Source organism: Mobula birostris, chromosome 3, assembly GCF_030028105.1.
Source record: "Mobula birostris isolate sMobBir1 chromosome 3, sMobBir1.hap1, whole genome shotgun sequence".
NCBI classification, from domain to species: Eukaryota; Metazoa; Chordata; class Chondrichthyes; order Myliobatiformes; family Myliobatidae; genus Mobula; species Mobula birostris.
In genome coordinates this window covers 208417042-208439460 of record NC_092372.1, presented here as the reverse complement: position 1 = coordinate 208439460, position 22419 = coordinate 208417042, and the positions used below count along the sequence as shown (strand labels likewise).

Genomic DNA, 22419 nt, shown 5'->3' with positions numbered 1-22419 from the left:
CGGGTGACTTGTGTACCCTTAGGTCTTTCAGCTTTTTTGAGCACCTTCTCCCTTGTAATAGTAACTGCACTCACTTCTCTTCCCTCACACCCTTCAATATCTGCCACACTGCTAGTGTCTTCCACAGTGAAGACTGATATAAAATACCCATTTAGTTCATCTGCATCTCCTTGTCCCCCGTTATTATTTCTCTGGCCTCATTTTCTAGTGGTCCTATATCCACACTCATCTCTTTTATTTTTTACCTACTTGAAAAAGTTTTTTACTATCCACTTTGATATTGTTTGCTAGCTTGCTTTCATATTTCATCTTTTCCCTCCTCATGATTCTTTTAGTTGCTCTCTGTAAGTTTTTAAAAGCTTCCCAATCCTCTAACTTTCTGCTAATATTTGCTTTGTTGTGCCCTCTCTTTTGCTTTTACATTGGCTTTGACTTCCCATTTCAGCCACAGTTGTACTATTTTGCCATTAGAGTACTTCTTCGTTTTTGGAACATCTATCCTACACTTTCCTCATTTTTCCCAGAAACTCTCACCATTGCTGCTCTGCTGTCATTCCTGCCAGCAGTTCCTTCCAATTTACTTTGGCCGATTCCTCTCTCATACCACTGCAATTTGCTTTACTCCACTGAAATACTGTTACATCAGACTTCATTTTCTCCTTATCAAATTTCAAGTTGAACTCAATCATATTGTGATCACTGTCTCCTAAGGGTTATTTTACCTGAAGCTCCCTCATTACCTCCGGTTCAGTGAATAATCCAATATAGCTGATCCACTAGTAGGCTCAACGACAAACTGCTCTAAAAAGCCATCTCGTAGGCATTCAACAAACTCACTCTTGAAATCCATTACTAACCTGATTTTACCAATCAACCTGCATGTTGAAATCTCCCGTGACTATCATAACATTGCCCTTTTAAGACGCCTTTTCTATTTCCCATTGTAATCTGCAGTCCACATTCCAGCTACTGTTTGGAGGCCTGTATATAACTTCCATCAATATCCTTCTACCTTTGCAGTTTCTTAACTCAACCCACAGGGATTCAACATCTTTCGATCCTATGTCACATATTTCTAATGATTTGATGCCATTCTTTAGCAGCAGAGCCATGCCACCCCCTCTGCCTACCTTCCTATCCCTCCAATATTATGTGTAACCTTGGACATTCAGCTCACAACTACAACCATCCTTCACCCACGATTCAGGGGTGGCCACATCATACCTGACATTCTGTCATTGTGCAACAAGATCATCCACCTTATTTCTTACACTCTGTGCATTGAGATTTTGAGTACTGTATTTGCTACCCTTTTTGATTCTGCAGCCCAAATGCACTGATATTCATCCTGCTGGCTGCAACTTGTCCTATCATTTGCCTGCCCTTCCTGACCATCTGACTGCATGCAATCTCTGTTTTTTTTAACCATCCGTCCTACCCTGAGTCCCTTCATTCCAGTTCTCACTTCCATGCCAGAATAGCTGAAACTTTCCCCAACAGCTCTAAGGACCGGCCTGCAAGAATATTTGTCCCCCTTAGGTTCAGGTCCCCTATCATTACCTCTCCCCATTTCTCCCTCTTTCCCTTCTGCACCATGGACCCATTCATTCCCTTGGGAGGATACCTCCCCAGAGTTTCCAAAATGGTATACTTATTTTTGAGGGACATGGTCACAGGAGTGCTCTGTGCTAACTGCAATGTAGGGGTGAACTACTTCACAATAACTCTTATCGACTATCTCCTCTCCCGTACAAGCCAAAGGTCATCTAGCTGCTGCTCCAGATCCCTAACATGGTCTTCAAAGAGCTGCAGCTTGATGCACTTCACACAGACGCAGTTGCCTGGGATACTCTGGGTCTCCCAGGATTCCAACATCTGGCCATTTACTACACTAGATACAGTAACAGGAAATTAAAAAAGCAGGGATTTCTTCAAGCAAGCCTAACTGAAATCTCTGACTATGATATGAAATGCGCTCGCATAGACTGTTTCTTGTTTGGAGAAGGCATCACGCAGTATCTCAAGCGCTTGATTATAGTCGGCCACTGGAGGTATATAAACTACACTCAGGATCACAGAGAAGAAGTCTCTTGGTAAGTAGAATGAAAAGCATTTATTCATTAGGTACTATGGTCGGGGAATACGAGTTCGACAAAACCATCTCATCGGAACACCACAGAGAGTTTATCATAAAACACACGCCTCCTAGAATACTAGTAGAATTGTAGGCTACAAACCAAGTGCTAGTGAATGGAGGCAGAACAGACAGCAGATGTTGGAATCTGAAGCAACTCACAAAAACAATGTAGGAACTCAGCAGGTCAGGGAACATCTATAGCAGGGAAAGGATAGCCAAAATTTTGGGGTTAAGACCAAGAGGAGTTGATCTAGGGAGGGTGTGGCTTGAATATTCTCCCTCTGACTGTGTCAATTTCCTCCCACATCATGAAGATGCAAAGACTGGTAGGTTAACCAGCCGGCCTCCTGATATGTAGAATCTGTGGAGTGTTGAATGGAAGATGGAGAGAATGAAAAGATGGAGAGAATCAGATAAATGAGTGGTTGCACCTCAATGAAGACTGTGGGACACAGGGACCTCTTTCCACACTAAAACCCAACTTATCCTCTTCTATCCAATTTTCATTTTTTGCCAATCTGTCCTTCATCTCTACTGTTCTGTAATAGCAGTAAAATAAACATGAAATATACCAAGCTTTGACTTCTTGTTTCTTACAGCATCTAATTCCTGTTCAAGGTCCTCAGAATTGTATTTTAAGTAGGATGTCATATAAGCACCTGAAGGAGGAAAAAAACATAGTATTAATTTCTAGTAACAAACATGAGTCACTTTCTTTAAAGTTGACCTCTACGCAATTCTAAAAATATGATAGTTTCACATACAGTACTCAGCCTTTTTTCATTCATTACTAACATTCAGAAATATCAGAAGGTAATATCTATTAAAGTGAAATAAATCAGTGCTCTGCACTGTTGTGCTAAACCAAAATTCCTGTTAATTATCTATAAGTTACCTCTGTTGCAAGCTTGGTCATCCGAATTACTTCAAAAACCAACTACTTCAAATGCAAAAATTTTTATGGCACATCAAGCAAGGCAAGTTAATGATACGCTTATTTGTAATAACATTTTACACTTTTCTCAAAACACTGCAATGTACTTAAGTTTTCTAGATCTATGTAGAACATCCAATCAAGCCTACATTATTGGGGACATTATGCGAAGGATTTGCTAGTCATCTGGTTACAAGCTCACATAACACCCATTTGGTAACAGCCTCTTGTATAGCACCATTTCCCAAGAAAAATAACTCAAATCTTCATACTGCATCTTTAAATACTGAATTCTCCACAGTGGCCAATATACATCACCACCTTTGATTTGTCCAACAACAGCGGTGCTGTCAGCAGACTTAAATATTGCATTGGAGCTGTACCTAGCCTCACAGTCATCAGTATAGAGCAGGGGGCTAAGCACACAGGTTTATACTTCACACTTAAAGCCTATTCGCTTTATACTTATGACTGTGAGGCTAAGCACAGCTCCAATGTTATATTCAAGTGAGCTGATGATACCATTGTCATTGGTCAAATCAAGGTTAGTGACAAATCAGCATGTGGACTCACTTTACACCGCATGCTGTCAGAGCAGTGCTGCCAGGATAATCAAGGACACAACCCACCCAGCCAACAGACTTTTCGTCCCTCTTCCCTCCGGGAGAAGGTTCAGGAGCTTGAAGACTCGTACGGCCAGATTTGGGAACAGCTTCTTTCCAACTGTGATAAGACTGCTGAACGGATCCTGACCCAGGTCTGGGCCGTACCCTCCAAATATTCAAACCTACCTCTCGGTTTTTTTGCACTACCTTACTTCCCATTTTTCTATTTTCTATTTATGATTTATAATTTAAATTTTTAATGTTTACTAAATTTAACTATTTTTAATATCTTTAATATTTAATATTTGTAATCCAGGGAGTGTGAAGTGCAGAATCAAATATCGCTGTGATGATTGTAGATTCTAGTACCAATTGTTTGGCGACAATAAAGCATAAAGTATTTCCACCATATAGGAGACAGACTGAAAATCTGGCTGAGTGGTGCCACAACAACTTCTAACTCAATGTCAGCGGGACCAAGGAGGTGATTATTGACTTCAGGAGGAGAAAACTGGAGGTCCTTATCAAGGGATCAGAAGTGCGGAGAGTCAGCAACTTTAAATTCCTCAGTGTTATCTTTTCAGAGAATCTGTCCTGGGTCCAGCACATATGTGTAATTACAAAGAAAGCACGACAGCACCTCTACTTTCTTAGAAGTATGTAATGATGATGATGCATGATGTCTAAAACTTTGACAAACTTCTGTAGACATATGGTGGAGGGTATATTGACTGATTGCATCATGGCCTGGTATGAAAACACAAATGCCCTTGAATGGAAAATCCTACTAAAAGTAGTGAATGCAGCCCAGTTCATCACAGGTAAAGTCCTCCCCACCACTGAACACATCTACATGGAGTGCTGTCACAGAAGAGCAGCATCCATCATCAAAGACACTCACCACACAGGCCATACTCTTTTCTCCTTGCTGCCATCAGGAACCTGGTACCAGAGCCTACTAAAGACCCACACCACCAGATTCAGGAACAGTTATTACCCTCAACTGTCAGGCTCTTGAACTAAAGGGAATAACTTCACACAACTTCACTTGCCCTATTACTAAACTGTTCCCACAACCTTTGGACTCACTTTCAAGGACTCATCATCTCATGTTCTCGATATTTATTGCTTATTTATTTATTTGCACAGTTTGTTGTCTTTTGCACGTTGTTTGTTTGTCCATCCTGTTGGGTGTAATCTTTCACAGATTCTATTACGTTTCTTGGGTTTACTGATTTACTGGGTTGTATATCGTGACTTATCTGTATTTGATAAAAATTTACTTTGAACTTGTGTAAAGAAAACTTGCAGAATGTCTCAGCAATGATTTCTTAGCAATAAGGAAATAGTAAGATGGCTCCTATTTGATGAGCTTGCTGAAACTCAAGCTTGCCCGGTTATAATTATGTCAATGTGCATTCTACAACTCTTTAAATTTAGAGAAAAAAACATTTTCATATTAATCCTTTTATTCTCAACTCATCAACATCCATCTATGATGTGGCTTAGATGGGGATATTATAAAATCAAATTACAAAGGAACGTAACACCAAAACCACCGATTTTTCATTCAATTGCCGAGAGATGATTGCTGTTACCATGCGGAAAACAATAAATACGTACAGCATAAATCCCTGTGCGCCACCAAGATAGGAACATCTGTGTACACCAGCATAGCTCTTATTTGGCTTCTGAAAAGCAAAGACTTTTTCCTGTGACAACTAAAGATCAGCTGAATTAATGAATGTGAACATTTATAGAAAAATAAAACCACCAGAGAAAGAGCAAGACATAAATAAAATCCGTTAAGAGGAACACTGTAAGAAAAGGAGCAATAAAGAGGACCAAGCAGTTGGAAAGCAAGGCCTTCAAGTATTATTGGCCTAGGGAGTACCAAATACATTAGAGACTGCAGTCTTTTGAACTACAAATATATTTTGCACCTCACATATTCTGGATATGGGGCTTCAAGTTGTCTTAGTCAGGAGACTTCTTAATCAATATATTCCCTTTTCTCAATAACACTCCACTTGACAACCCATATAGAATCTACAGCCAGGAGTGCCCATTGCATAGACAAACAACACTTTACCATTGCTATCAACATAAAATGCTATTGCTTATACTTTAGTTGGAGGCACTGAAAAACTATGCACCACCTAAATTTACGATTGGGTGCACATAATGCACTGAGTTCATCAATCTACCTTGACAAAACTATGCTGCATGATTCACTCCAAAGTGCTACAGGGCAACATAAATTGTTGGAAGTTAACTGTGCATTTGAAGGCTAAGCTGAGGGGACCAAGAGAATTGCACTCGAATCAATAATCAAGGTAGAACACCATTAATTAGTATGTAAGAAATACAGCCCGAGGTAACCTTGGCTCTCATGTGTGTCAGATATAGAAACTCCGCAACTTCTTATGTTGTGAAATTCCAAGTGCAGGGTAGGCATCAGGAGGAGTAGTGTTTAAAGGTGGCACAGCACTATCACCTTCTCAAAAGCAATTAGAGATGGGCAATAAATAGAAATGGGCAGTGATGCCAAGGTCCATAAAAGATGTATAGAACTACAGTATATAGCTCCTCCAAATCCACTAAGGCAAGTTCAATTCAATGCAAATGGCCAGAGACCAAACATACTGAATTACAAACACTTTGCAATTGCAATAGAACCAGTCACTTTATAAGGCACTTCATCCTGGCATCAGATACCATAATTGACTGAACAAAGAACATGTTATTTCTACTATTATTATGACAGAAAATAATAAACTATATTATATTTCATCAACAATATTGTAATAGTCAGAAATATAACGGATAAATTACAACAATTTTACCTTTGTTACGGACTACACATTTTACAGAGGTCAAAATAGTATAGTAAAATTGCACACATATGAATTTTATAGATCTACACCTTTAAAACAAAACAAGGCATATTTCTAACTGGAAGAGAGAACAGGCGTAAGCATATTACCCCATAATGATTAATAGTTAATTGCTCAATTCAGAACGATACAATCTTCTACAACAACCAGAAATCATTGCCTCAGCTGATGAAGGCAAGCATGCTAATGCCTTAATACTGAACTTAACTCCCTTGATTTTCCCCACTTTCCTAAGATCTATTCACTTTTTTCTTGAATACACCCTGTGATAAAGCATTCCAAAGATTCACAATCCTCTGAATAAAGAAATCTTTTCTCAGCTATCCTCGATCACCAACACCTTGAGTCTGCAACCCACAGGTCTGGACAACCCAGCCAGGGAAACCATCAACCATCTACCCAATTAAATTCTCTACAAGCTCAGCGTGCTTCAAAGAGACGTCTTCCCATTCTGAGGCCCAGTTTTTTTTTAAAATCATAGAATCCCATCACAGTAATCAATCTGATAAACCTTCACTGCACTCCCTCTATCATAACTCTCAACCTCCTTGGGTAAAAAGACCAATCTGCTTGCTCTATCTGCATTCAACAATTAACATACAAGGCCACTGGTGTCTCTGAAATGCAGAACCTCTCAAACTCGCATTTCAACAGCATTGTTCCTTTTTCAATTTTCCCTGACACATTTTTCCCACTATATCCTGCCTTTTCCCTGACCAGGCACGGCCCAAGATATACCACTGACAGCTCTAAACATGCATCTTTTCTTAAAGAGCACAAATCCCCTCTCAGTTATCACCACTGTACATGCTGACTGCCTGAAGTCATGGCTGGAAATCTCTGATCTCAAACCTCTGATGCCTTGCGACTATACCCACTCATGGGGAAGGCTTTGGGAGTAAACCCACAGGGAAAAATCTGGGGCTGAAGTACCAAAGGCAGTTGTACATTCAGTTCAACGCTGACTGGCAACTCCTGCGACACTGCTGATACAAAACTGTATTGGTTTCTGCCATTCCTTTGGGCTCATCAGATGCATGGAGAGGGGGAGCTTGCTACATGGGTAACAGCTTGCTCATCATATCTAACTGCCCAGACTGTGTAAGTAGACAGTTAGGATGCAACATCCATGATTGACCCTAACTGGTGGAGGCCTCACTCACTCGTTCATTTGCTGACTGAAGCTTCCTTCAGTTGTTCAAAATATTTTCAGATTTCCTTCTTGTTTTGTTATTCCTATATGACTTCTCCGTCACTAACCATCACCAGCTCAACAAACCTCAAAAATGCTACACTTTGTAGTTTCTGACCCAATCAAGGTCCTTGATTTTTAGTTAGCCGCCAAACTGTTAAATTTTTGACTAACCAAACCTCTGTACCTCCCTTTATAACTGGATCCTTGACTTTCTCACCAGAATACCACAATCTAACATCTCCTCCTCGCTGACAATCAACACTGGCATACCTCAAGGCTTCATGGATAGCCCACTGCACTACTCTCTCTATAGCAGGGGTTCCCAATCTGGGGTCCACAGACCCCTTAGTAAATGGTAGGGATAATGGTATGGCATAAAAAAGGTTGGGAACCCCTACTCTAAACCCACAACTGTGTGGGTAGGGAAACAGTTCAAATGCCATCTACAAAATCGTTGACGACACAACTATTGTTGGCACAATTTTTTTTATTTTCCTCTCTTTTTGTACTATTCAATTCATTTTTAATATATACAAATTTCACAATATATGTCTGTGATAGCTTTGTCTCATCTGCAAACTTGGCATCAAAGCCATCTGTTCCGTCATTGATATGCAGCAGAAGAAGAAGTGGTCCAAACACCGACCCCTGTGGGACACCACTACTCACTGACAGCCAATCAGAAAACGATCCTCTTATTCCCACTCGCTGCCTCCTACCAATGAGTCAATGCTCTAACCATGCCAGTAACTTTCCTGACTATGAGCTCTTAACTTGGTAAGCAGCCTCATGTGTGGCACCTTGTCAAAGGCCTTCTGAAAATCCAAATATACATCATCCACTACATCCCCTTTATCTATCCTACTTGTAATCTCCTCAAAGAATTCCAACAGGGTCGTTTGGCAAGATTTTCTCTGAAAGAAACCATGCTGACTTTATCCAATGTTGTCCTGTGTCATCAAGTACTCCATAACCTCATCCTTAACAACTGACTCCAATATCTTCCCAACCACTGAGGTCAGGCTAACTGGTCTATAATTTCCTTTCTACTGCCTTCCTCCTTTCTTAGAGAGTGGAGTGACATTAGCAGTTTTTCAGTCCTCTGGCACCATGCCCAAGTCCAATAGTTTTGAAAGATCATTACTAATGCCTCCACAATCTCTACCATTACCTATTTCAGAATCTTAGGGTACAGCTCATCTGGTATGGGTGACTTATGTACCCTTAAGTCTTTCAGCTTTTTGAGCACCTTCTCTCTTGTAATAGTAACTGCACTCACCTCTCTTCCTTCACACCCTTCAAAATACATCTGTCATCTCCTTGGCCCCTGTTATTATTCCTCCAACTTCATTTTCCAGCGATCCTAAATCCGCACTCATCTCTCTTTCGTTTTTCACATACTTGAAAGAGCTTCTATGATCCACTTTGATATTGTTTGCTAACTTGCTTTCATAACTCATAACTCACTTACATTACATTCATTACATAACACCCAATCCAGTATAGCTGATCCCCTTGCAGGCTCAACAACAAACTGCTCCAAAAAGCCATCTCACAGGCCTTCAACAAACTCACTCTCTTGAGACTGATTACCAAACTGATTTGCCCAATCGACCTGCATGATAAAGTCTCCCATGACGATCATAATATTGCCCTTCAGATACATCCTTTCTATTTCCCTTCTAATGATTCTATTTAGTAGCTCTCTGTATGGTTTTAAAAGTTTTCAAATCCTTCATCTTCCTGCTAACGTTTGAATATAGAACGTAGGACATAGAACTTTACAGCACATTACAGGCCCTTGGGCCCACAATGTTGTGCCGACCATGTAACCTACTCTGAAGACTGCCTAGAATTTCGCTCGGCATAGCCCTCTAATTTTCTAAGCTCCATGTAGCTATCTAAGAGGCTCTTAAAAGATACCAAATGCTTTGTTGTATGCCCTCTCTTTTGCTTTTACATTAGCTTTGACTTCCCTTGTAAGCCACGGTTGTACTATTTTGCCATTAGAGTATTTCTTTGTTTTTGGAATACATCTATCCTACACATTCCTCATTTTTCCCCAGAAACTCTTGCCATTGCTGCTCTGCCAACATCTCTGACAGCATCTCCTTCCAATTTACTTTGGCCATATCCTCTTTCAACCCACTGTAGTTCCCCTTACTCCCCTGAAACACTGCTATGTCAGACTTTACTTTCTCCCTATCAAACTTCAAGTTGAATTCAATCATATTGTGATCACTGAATCCTAAGCTTTTATCTTAAGCTCCCTAATCACTTACATTACATTCATTACATAACACCCAATCCAGTATAGCTGATCCCCTTGCAGGCTCAACAACAAACTGCTCCAAAAAGCCATCTCACAGGCCTTCAACAAACTCACTCTCTTGAGACTGATTACCAAACTGATTTGCCCAATCGACCTGCATGTTAAAGTCTCCCATGACGATCATAATATTGCCCTTCAGATACATCTTTTCTATTTCCCGTTGTAATCTGTGGTCCACATCCCAGCTATTAACTTTCAATGTAACTGTACAAAAATATTGTATATTAATTATTCTGTATTAAATGTAAAGGAAGACTTGTGGCACTCTCAAATTTTCCCCCAAAATTAATGATCTTCTCAAAACAATCCAAAACTAATAAAAATTGTTAAACACGGTGAACTTTTCATTTGATGGTCAGCTTCAAAAGTCAATAAGGTCATTTAAAAAAGGGGTTCACAAAATACTTGTGCAAGATCTAAAGAAATTGTCAATCTTTCTTAATATTCACAACTTCTTGACTCCATATAGAAACATAGAAAAACCTACAACACAATGCAGGCCCTTCAGCCCACAATGCTGTGCCGAACATGTACTTACTTTAGAGATTACCTCGGGTTACCCATAGCTCTCTATTTTTCTAAGCTTCATGTACCTATCCAGGAGTCTCTTAAGAGACCCAATTGTATCTGCTTCCACCATCGTCAGCAGCTCATTCCACACACTCACCATTCTCTGCGTAAAAAAACATACCTCTGATATCTCCTCTGTACCTACTTCCAAGCACCTTAAAACTGTGTCCTCTCGTGTTACTCACTTCCGCCCTGGGAAAAAGCCTCTGATTATCCATACGATCAATGCCTCTCATCATCTTATACATCTCTATCAGGTCACTTCAGGATATATGTTTAACAATATCCTACAAAAATTATTCTCCCCCAAATACATAGAAACTCAGCAATTAGTAATATAGTTCGCTAACAAAATTATCAAATTTACTTGCTTGGGCTTGTTCAGATATTTAATGTGGGCTCACAATTGAATCAACTATACAGATCATTTAAAATCAATTAACAGATTAATTTTGTTATCTTCCCAGCTCTGAGACAAAGATTCAGTTGCTCAAAGAAAAACATCCAAGTGGCTTGACTGCTAACACCCCCAGGCAACTGGGAGAGCGACACCAATTAGTTCACTCCTAACACTGTAAGTGGCATCAAATACAACAACCTTTCATCTTCATTGAATAGGTAATGAAAATTAAATGTCTTTGATCAAGTAAGCATTTGTGCCCACCACACCCTGTGCTTCTTGAACTTGGAGAACTAATAGCTATAGGCAGGGGGGAAACCACTCTTATAATTAGAGATGTCTATCATACAGGATAAATCATTTAATTGTTCCACCTATTCAACATACATTGAAATCATCAAAAATGGTCTTTAAGAATATGTCAAGTTATCAAACCAAATGGAAGAACAAGTCACCAGAGCTTATTACATCTTGTCAAGCAAAAATTTAAGTTCCTGTTTTAGGTTTCAAATAGGAAAAGGATCATCTTATTATACAATTCAGTGTCACAGTATACACTGTACATCTCTCTGATGAATACATTCATCCTCTCTTATGAGCAGGTACCACTCTTCAGATACATATCTAATTCACTGAAGCTCTTCAGGGAAGAAAATTGCTGTCCTTATCCATGCATGATTTCAATATACGTTTGTAATTGTCTCTTGAAGTCCAATAAAATAATCAATATACACCAAGCCACTTCTTCCAAGGGAAACTGTGGATAAGGAATACATACTGGTTTGCCAAGGATTCCTAGGGTGTTGAACACAATTCTAAAGATACTGGCTTTTCACACTGTTGCAAGTCTTCATTCCATTTTGCTTCTATTCATAACCTTGCTTCCTATTCCCTCTCTGACTTAAGCCCCATGTGTACACTTATGTCATCACAACTCAGTATCAAAAATACCTGTTCTCTACAGTAATGAAATTAAAGGGAGTCAAAAGGAAAAACACTTAAGATGTAGATGAGGAGATGAATGACCAAGGTATGGAAGGCCAATTGCCAGTAAATGGCATAGTCTTGGTTGGCATGGGTCAAAGGGTTCATTCATTTTTGTAGTTCATGACTATGACTAAAATCTCTCTGAAGCCTTCATTACTCACAAAATTACCAAGTGTTTTGTATACAACTTATGGCACTCATACCATTAATGAAAACTAACAAAAAAACAAGTAAGGAATTCTGAAGAAATTTCTTTACTCACACTAGTGAGAACGTGCAGCTCAGCATCATGGTGTGATTCAGGCAAACAATCATCATCATCAGGTACCATGCCCAGTTTGAGCTTTGACTGCCATGGCCCACACACTCCTGTTTCAGGTCAAGTGGATCAATTCATTGGTATTCATTTCCAGTTCTCTGGCTGCTGTCTCCATCATCATTTGTCTTTGTCTTCCTCTTGCTTTCTTCCCTTCAACCTTTCCCATAATTACCGTGCATTCTAACTCCTCTTTCCTAATCACACGTCCAATGACGTTATGTTGCCTTTTCATGATCTCATACATTATTTCTCTTCTTGTGTTTGCTCTGTTCATGACATCCTTGTTAGATATTCGTTCCGTCCATGATATTCTTTCCATCCCCCTCAAAAACCACATTTTTGCTGCTACAATTCATTTCCTCATGTTACTAGATATTGCCCAACATCCTGAGCCAAATAACACAACTGGATAAATGTAACATTTCAGTATTCTGAGGTGGGTTGTCATGCCTAGTTTAGTATTGGTCAGTATACTCTTCATTCAGGCAAACAATATAGGTATTTTTCTTGGGAATCCAAATAAATGAGGGTATAAATATTGATGGAGTTGGAAGATCAAGGTGACAGGAGAGACAAGTTAAACATAAAATATTCACATGACTGGTAGGGCAAAATGGCACGTGGCTACATAACCCATGCAAAATGATTGTGGTGACATATATGTTAATAGGTGAAACTTGTGCTCAGTCAAACCAAAAAATACTGGAAGTTGTGTCTAAAAATGGAAATATTGCCAAAAATGATATATTATTCACTATGATAAGAAATGGTACTTCTTTTTGCCTTCTCAAGTACATAAACATCTTTAAATTTTTATTTAGGAAAAGTTTTTAAAATAATCCAAATAAAGACTAAAACATCAAATATCCACTATGAAAGTACAATTTCTTTTTATATTTGCAAGGCATGAAAATCAGTTGATCTTCATTTGTTCAATAAGCTCTGTTTTTATCAGAAGAAAACTGATGTTTTATTGTCATCATTCGTTAGATCTTCGCTGTTGTTTTACTTTAAATAGAAAACAGTCACTTCTCATCATTACACCAGTTACTTGGTGCATAGAGCATCTTGGCCTTAACCCAGTGGATGAAATATACGAGAATAATCAAAAGTTCAACAAGTCTGCTAAAAGCATCACAATGTCTTTTCATGTATCTATACGCGGAGGACGTGCACAGCCCATGAAGCCACCCACGGTTAAACATTTATCAGTGCATCTTTTTATAACAAGCACAAAAATAAGTTATCAGCAGCAAGTTCACAAACTATCAATATTGTATATGCAGTACAAATATGTTTGTTGCAAAACAATCTGCATTTCATATTTTCTTTGAAGTTCCAGGTCATCTGCTTTTCTTAGGACATGGCCAATATTTAACTCTATTTACAACTCTTCAGAAAACAAAACCATCAGACCTGTAGGCAGCAAGACAAAGACAACATTCAAGTATTCTAGTCAGTAACCATCTTCACAGGTGAAAGTCCAACTACCTAACCTTGAGAAATGCCTGGGCCCCGGGAATGCAAGTACATAGTTCTCTGAGATCATGGTGTTGGAAGACAGAGCAGCGAAGGCAGCTTCTGATACACTGCCTTCACCAGACAGGGCGCAGAGTATAGGAGTTAGAGCCTTATGTGGCAGTGGTACATAATATCAGTGAGGCCACATGTGGAGTACTGTATACAGTTTTAGGTATTTTGATATAGCAAAGACATCATTAAGTTGGAAACAGTACAAAGAAGGTATATAATAATGTTACCAGGAACTTAAGGGCCTAAGTTTCAGGGAGAGGTTGGACAGGCTTGGACTTTTTTTTAAACCATGGTGTGTAGGAGACTGAGCTGTAACCTGATAAAGGTGTACAAAATCATACAGTGAATGCACATTCTTGTTCCCAGAGAAAGGCGACCAAAAACTAGAAAACAGATTAAAAGTGAGAAGTAGAATCAGAATCAGGTTTAATATCAATCACTATATGTTGTTTAATAGCAGCAGTACATTGCAATAAAACTATAAACTACAGTAAGAAATACATTTATTTCTTATTGTCCTGAGTGATGGTGGTCCTTAATGACAAATGCTGCCTTTTTAAGGCATTGCCTTTCAGAAACATAGAAAATCCACAGCACAGTGCTGTGCCAAACATGTATTTACTTACTTTTGAAATTACCTAGGGTTACCCTCTATTTTTCTAAGCTCCATGTACCTATCCAAGAGTTTCTTGAAGGACCCTATTTTAACCACCTCCACCACCGTCACCAGCAGCCCATTGCACACACTCACCACTCTCTGCTTAAAAAACTTACCCCTAACATCTCCTCTGTACCTACTTCCAAGCAACTTAAAACTGTGCCCTCTCGTGTTATCCATTTTGAAGATGCTGGGGAGGCTAGTGTCATGATGGAGCGGGCTGAGTTTACAAACTTCCTACTGCATTTTCCCATCCTATGCAGTGGGCCTTTCTTATCAGACAAAGATGCAACTAGTTCGAATGCTCTCCACAGTACAACTGTAGAAATTAGTGATAGTCTTTGGTAACATACCAAGTCTCCTCAAACTCCTAATGAAATATAGCCACTGTTGTGCCTTCTTTGCAACAATACGTTGGCCCAGGATAGATCTTCAGAGATGTTGATACATCAGAACTTGAAACTCTCATCTTTTCCATTACTGGTTTCTCAATGAGGACTAGTGTGTGTTCCCCTCAACTTCCCATTCCACAATCAATTCCTCGGTCTTACTGAAAATGAGAGCAAAGTTGTTGTTTCAACGCTACTCAACTAGCTGATCTACCTCACTCCTCTGCACCTCCTTGTCACCATCAAATTCTGCCAACAATAGCTGTGTCATCGGCAGATTTAAAGATGGCAAATGAGCTGTGCCTAGCAACGCAATCATGGGTGTAGAGAGGTAGAACAGTGAGATAAGTATGCATTCTTGAGCTTCACCAATGTTGATTGTTAGCAAGGAGGAGATGTTATGTTTTGTGAAGTACAAGATTAAAAAATGAATTGAGGGGTAACTTTTTCACACAGAGGATGAGCTGCCAGAGAAAATGGTTAAGGCAGGTACAATAACATTGAGCAGGTTAACAACTTGACCAGTCCCTAGAATGGACAGGTTAAACAATCTAGACTTGTGTCAGCTAGACACACAAAATGCTGGTGGAACACAGCAGGCCAGGCAGCATCTATAGAACGAAGTACAGTCGACGTATCGGGTAAACTAGAGTTTGACTAGTGTCAGCTAGAGTTTAGCAAAATGAGAAGGGACTTGATTGAAACATCTATGATCTGAAGTGGTGGATATGGAGAGGATGTTTCCCTTATTGGGGAATTTAGAACTGGTCATATCAGATCAGCCATGATTTTACTTAACAATGAAGCAGATACGGGGAGCTGAGTAGCCAACTTCTGATTCATAGATTTGTAATTAAGCCGATTCGGACAATACACAAATAGGCCAAAATATATATTTTTTCTCCTCCTTACTTCTCATAGTGCTCATAAATAGCATCAATAGGAGGTTCATAGATGCTTTCTTACCATCTCAGGAGAACCAAGAGCTAAAAGTTAATCTGGTTATCAATTAATAAAGGCTGTGATAGAAATTGATTGTACATTCTGTTCCTTTTCTTCTGGAATTGTGACCATTAATCCCATTACAAAGCCTAATGTTTCTAATATAAATCAGACTGCTTCTGAAAACTGAGAGCTTCATGCAGTTTATCATTTCAATAAATTATCTGTTCTCAGTGCAACTTATCAGTTATCTGCCAAAATGCAAAAAAAAAATTACCAGTCTGGACTGCATACCATTTAATCTCCTTATAAGTGCTTCCTCCTGAAGGCCGGTACAATAGATTTGCTCATCCAGGTCCTCTAAAATCTGAAATTATAAACAGTTAAGCTAAATAAAACAGTTCCTGGTCACAGTTTTAATTGAAATACCTACAAAATTAAATGAATTGTTACATCATTGAACCAGCAAACATGGGGGAATTTATAAATTGGTAGCTGGAATTTAGCTGAAATTATCCAAATGCAATTCCTTGCATTTTCCTTGTATAGCTTATATACTTTAAAAAAAATTATTTGTTCAGTTTCATTTAGTAAAAAAAATCTCTCAACCATTGTTTATGATAAACTCTTGGTAAAATATTATATATTATCCCTTGAGTGAAATTCCAAACCTTTCAAGACTATTTTACCAACTGGAAAATGATCTTCTGTGTTCCTTCTGCTCAAAAATTCCAACTGTTGAAACTCCCAAATATTCCAGCCTTACCTAATAATTATAACCTTTCTTTCCTGTCATCATTTGAGTTGTAGAAGATGCAACACTTGCCCTTACAATCCCTCCCTCATCACCATCCAGCTACCAAACCAATCTTTCCAGGTGGGGCAAGGGTTTACATGCAGCTCTTGTCTTCTGCATTCAGTGCTCCCAGAGTGGCTTCAACATCAATGAGATCAAGTACAGTCTGCAGAGTACCTACGCTGAATCTGCAATGGCCATCCTGAGCTCCCAGTTACCAATAATTTCAAATCCCCTCTCCATTCCCACACTGACCTGTGTTATCTTGATCTTCTCTACAACCAGGCTGAAGCAAAATGCAAACTAGAAGAGCATCACCTTATATTCCACCAAGGTACTCTACAACCCAATAGCATGAATATTCAGTCCCCCTCCCTTTTGCCTCTCTTCCTTCCCCCTCACCTTTTCTTCCCCCTTCTCATTCTGATCTCCCATTGCTGATCCTCTTCCTACCCTCTTCTCAGCCTCCCTTCACGCATTTTTGTCCACTCCTCCCTTCTGGTTCCATCCAGCCACTTCATACACTGGTTATTTTTACTCTGGTTTCAACTGTTGATTACCTCTCCCTGCTGCTCCAACAGGTCTCTCATCCTAATCTCTTTTCCTTATGAATCCAGCTCTGATAGCACTTCGTGTTCCTGCTCATCTCTATCCAGCAGCTGTCATCCACCTTCACAAATCTTTCCCCCCACCTTACTCTAGCATGTTTTCTCATCTTTTTACTCTTTTTCATCATCTGGCTCTATCTACCATTCACCTGCCAGAGTCTTCAAATTCCACTCTCGCTGACCTCTCTTACCTGGAATTGTCTACATCAGTACTGTGGAGAGCATTTTAACTGGCTCTATGACCTTCTGGTATGGTAGTGTGAGGGTGTGGAGGTGCACAGGATCGAAATAAGATTCAGTCAGCACCATCATGGCACTAGCCTCAGTAGTATCCAGACCATCAAGGAGCGATTCCTCAAAAAGTGACATCCATCATTAAGGGCCCACATCACCCAGGTCATGCCTTGTTCTCATTGCTACCATCATGAAGGAGGTACAGAAGCCTGAAGGAACACACTCCACAGTTTAAGAACAGTTTCCTCTCTTCTGCCAACCAATTTCTGAATGGAGATTGAACCCATCAACACTAGCTAGCTACTTTTTTTAATTTCTATTTTTGTACTACTTATTTAATATATATATACATTTACCATAGTTCACATTTTTTCCTATATGTATTGCACTGTACTGCTGCTGCAAAGACAAATTTCACAGCATATACCAGTAATAATTAAACCTGATTCTGAACTACCTGCCCCATCACCTTACACCTTCTTCAGTCCACCATCAACACAGAATCCTTTCTTGCCAATCCCCTTTTCCTCTTTGTGCTGGCCAGTTCACCTCTCAGTTATGATGTAGGGCTTCAACCTGACACGTCGACTATTTTTTTCCCTCCCACAGACACTGCTCAACATATTGAGTTCCTCCAGCAGATTGTGTGTATATCATTTGAATGAATCTTTCTGTACTTTTGATCAATAAATACTTAAGAATGCCAGGCTTTAGGTGTTTCAGAAAGGACAGGGAGGGAGACAAAAGAGATGGGGGTGTGGCACTGCTGATCAGAGATAGTGACACGGCTGCAGAAAAGGAGGAAGTCATGGAGGAATTGTCTACGGAGTCTCTGTGGGTGGAAGTTAGAAACAGGAATGGGTCAATAACTTTATTGGGTGTTTTATTATAGACCACCCAATAGTAACAGGGACAATGATGAGCAGATAGGGAGACAGATTCTGGAACGGTGCAAAAATAACAGGGTTGTCGTGATGGGAGATTTTAACTTTCCCAATATTGACTGGCATCTCCGTAGAACAAGGGGTTTAGATGGAGTGGAGTTTATTAGGTGTGTTCAGGAAGATTTTCTGACACAATATGTAGGTAAGCCTACAGAGGAGAGGCTGCACTTAATCTGGTATTGGGAAATGAACCTGGTCAGGTGTCAGGTCTCCCAGTGGGAGAGCATTTTTGAGATAGTGATCACAATTCTATCTCCTTTACCACAGCATTGGAGAGGGATAGGAGCAGACAAGTCAGGAAAGCATTTAATCGGTGTAAGGGGAAATATGAAACTATCAGGCAGGAACTTGGAACCATAAATTGGGAGCAGATGTTCTCAGGGAAATGTATGGCAGAAATGAGGCAAATATTCAGGGGACATTTGCGTGGCATTCTGCATAGATACATTCCAATGAGACAGGGAAAAGATGGTAGGTACAGGAACCATGGTGTACAAAGGCTGTTGAAAAGCTAGTTAAGGGAAAAAAAAGCAAAGCTTACGAAAAGTTCAAAAAACTAGGAGATGATAGAGATCTAGAAAATTATAAGGCTAGCAGGAAGGAGTTTAGGAATGAAATTAGGAGAGCCAGAAGGGATCATGGGAAGGCCTTGGTGAGCAGGATTAAGGAAAACCCCAAGGCATTCTACAAATATGTGAAGCGCAAGAGGATAAGACATGAGAGAATAGGACCAATCAAGTGTGATAGTGGAAAAGTGTGTATGGAACCAGAGGATGTAGCCGAGGTACTTAGTGAATACTGAAGCAAAGTATTCATTATGGAAAAGGACCTTGACAATTGTTGGGACGATTTACAGCAGACTGAAAAGCTTGAGCATATCGTCATTAAGAATAGGGATGTGCTAGAGCTTTTGGAAAACATAAATTGGATAAGTTACTGGAACCGGACAAAATATACTCCAAGCTACTGTGGGAGGCGAAGGAAGAGATTGCTGAGCAATGATCTTTGCATCACCAATGGGGACAGGAGAGGTTCCAGAGGATTGGAGGGTTGCAGATATTGTTCCCTTATTCAAGAAAAGGAGTAGAGATAGCCCAGGAAATTATAGGCCAGTGAGTCTTACTTCAGTGGTTGATAAGCTGATGGAAAAAATCCTGAGAGGCAGGATTTATGAACATTTGAAGAGGCATAATATGATTAGGAATAGTCAGCATGGCTTGGTCAAAGGCATGCCTTACAAGCCGACTGAATTTTTTGAGGATGTGACTAAACACATTGATGAAGGTAGAGCAGTAGATATAGTGGAAATGGATTTTAGCAAGGCATTTGATAAGGTACCCCATGCAAGGCTTATTGAGAAAGTAAGGAGGCATGGGATCCAAGGAGACGTTGATTTGTGGATCCAGAATTGGCTTGCCCACAGAAGGCAAAGAGTGGTTGTAGACGGGTCATATTCTGCATGGAGGTTGGTGACCAGTGGTGTGCCTCAGGGATCTGTTCTGAGACCCCTTCTCTTCGTGGTTTTTATAAGTGACCTGGATGAAGAAGTGAAGGGACAGGTTAGTAAATATGTTGATGACACAAAGGTTGGAGGTGTTGTGGATAGTGTGGAGGGCTGTCAGAGGTTACAGCCGGACATCGATAGATGCAAAACTGGGCTGAGAAGTGGCAGGAGTTCAACCCAGATAAGTGTGAGATAGTTCATTTTGGTAGGTCAAATATGATGGCAGAATATAGTATTAATGGTAAGACTCCTGCCACTGCGGAGGATCAGAGGGATCTTGGGGTCCAAGTCAAAGGACACTCAAAGCTGCTGCGCAGGTTAACTCTGTGGTTAAGAAGGCATACATTGTATTGGTCTTCATCAACCATGGGTTTGAGTTCAAGAGGAAATGTTACAGCTGTATAGGACCCTGGTCAGACCCTACTTGGAGTACTGTGCTCAGTTCTGGTCACCTAACTACAGGAAGGATGTGGAAACCATAGAAAGGGTGCAGGGGAGACTTATAAGGATGTTGCCTGGATTGGGAAGAATGCCTTATGGGAATAGGTTGAGTGAACATGGCCTTGTCTCCTTGGAGTGGTGGAGGATGAGGATGAGGTCACCTGATAGAGGTGTATAAGATGATGAGAGGCACTGATCGTGTCGATAGTCAGAGGCTTTTTCCCTCAGGGCTGAAATGGCTATGGCTAACACAAGAGGGCACACTTTTAAGGTGCTTGGAAGTAGGTACAGTGGAGATGTCAGGGGTAAGTTTTTTTTAAAAAAACACAGACAGTGGTGAGTGCGTGGAAATGGCTGCCAGCGACGATGGTGGAGGCGGATACAAGAGGGTCTTTTTAAGAGACTCTTGTATAGTTACATGGAGCTTAGAAAAATAGAGGGCTATGGGTAACCCTAGGTAATTTCTTAAGTAAGTACATATTCAGCATAGTATTATGGGCTGAAGGGCCTGTATTGTGCTGTAGGTTTTCTAGGTTTCTAGTGACTTTAGATGTTACTATCCCAGAAGACATGTCCTGGACCAATCATATAAATATAATTGCTAAGAAAGCACAGCAGCACCTCTACTTCCACTGGAGATTCAGCGTGTCATCAAATACTATGGGAATCTTCTATAGATGTATGGTGGAAAGTGTGTTGACTGGCTGTATTATGGCCTGGCATGGGAACACAAATGCCTTTGAGCAGAAAATCCTACAAAAAGTAGCGGATTGGGCCCAGTACATCACGAATAAAACCCTCCCAACCATCGAGCATATCAACATGAAATGTTGTCATAAGAATGCAGCATCCGATATCAAAATTCCTCACCACCCAGGTCATGCTTTTTTTTTTTGCTGCTGCCATCACGTAGAAGGTACAAGTGCCTCAGGACTCATCACCAGGTTCAAGAATAGTTACTTACCCCTAACATCAGAGTCTTGAATAAAAGGGGATAACTACACTCACTTAAGGACTCTTATCTTGTTATTTCATGCTCACTATTTATTGCCATTTATTTATATTTGCATTTGTAATTTGTTATTCATTGATCCCATTTACAGTTACCATTCTGCAGATTTGCTAAGTATGCTCGCAGAAAAAGAATCTTCGAGTTGCGTGTGGTGTATGTACTCTGATAATAAATTTACTTTGAAGTTTGAACTATAGTATTCCAGTTTATATTATTCCTTGTTTAATGCATTATGACATCCTCCAGTTCTTTGAATTTTCTTTCTGAAGCTCTTAAGAAAGATTCAGTTACACTTTTGGTTATTACTGTACTCAAATTCTTTGGTATTCATTGTAACCTTAATTATTTTATAAGTGACACCTGATCACAAAGATATCAAAGTGACCAAGGCCAATGTACATCAGCTACAATGGTGTTGAATAGCCAAGTATGTTTAATGGGCCAAGTGACCTACTCCTGTTCCTATTTTCTGTGAATACGCCCTTAGTTTCTGAGGTCCACCCATATGACCTCACTTGAAGAACCTGCTGGGACATCCCATCTCCTTACTGCAGTAATGGACTCCTTACTTAGCATTACAACACCGCATCCTCTTACTGACAGTGCCTGGTAACATTTCAGAAGTTCAGGTGAATGAAAGGAGTATAGAGGTCTTTGCTCTGGGTTCAGGTAGATGGACTCAGCAGAAAATTAGGTTGCATAGACCAGATGGACTGAACAGTATGTTTCTGTGTTAGAGCTTATTGAGTGTGAGGCTAACAGTGAGAGAACAGGATCCTCAATGAAGATGTGAACATACGTGTAAATTGACACTACCACCTATCTTAGGTAACTTCCTGGGATCGAGGATAACTTGCATCCACTGCTGAGATGACCAATGAGGACAATCTGGGATCCAGAGACTGCCACTGATGGGAAAAGGTGGATTATGAGTGTAATATGCTCCTTCTACTGCTTCTGAATGGTCATTAAACCTATAAAA

The 22419-nt window shown here is 40.0% G+C and overlaps 1 protein-coding gene across 3 annotated transcripts in view; it reads right to left on the bottom strand.

Annotated features, from left to right (window-relative positions):
- The window catches only part of lmbr1 (limb development membrane protein 1), a 213207-nt gene that overhangs the window by 87788 nt on the left and 103000 nt on the right, over nt 1–22419 (bottom strand). For all 3 annotated transcript variants that reach the window (XM_072254043.1, XM_072254044.1, XM_072254045.1), the window contains exons 9-10: nt 16193–16265; nt 2710–2796 (exon numbers count right to left, since the gene is read on the bottom strand). In XM_072254043.1, coding sequence (XP_072110144.1) covers nt 2710–2796; nt 16193–16265 — 160 coding nt within the window. The remainder of the gene's footprint in view (nt 1–2709; nt 2797–16192; nt 16266–22419) is intronic.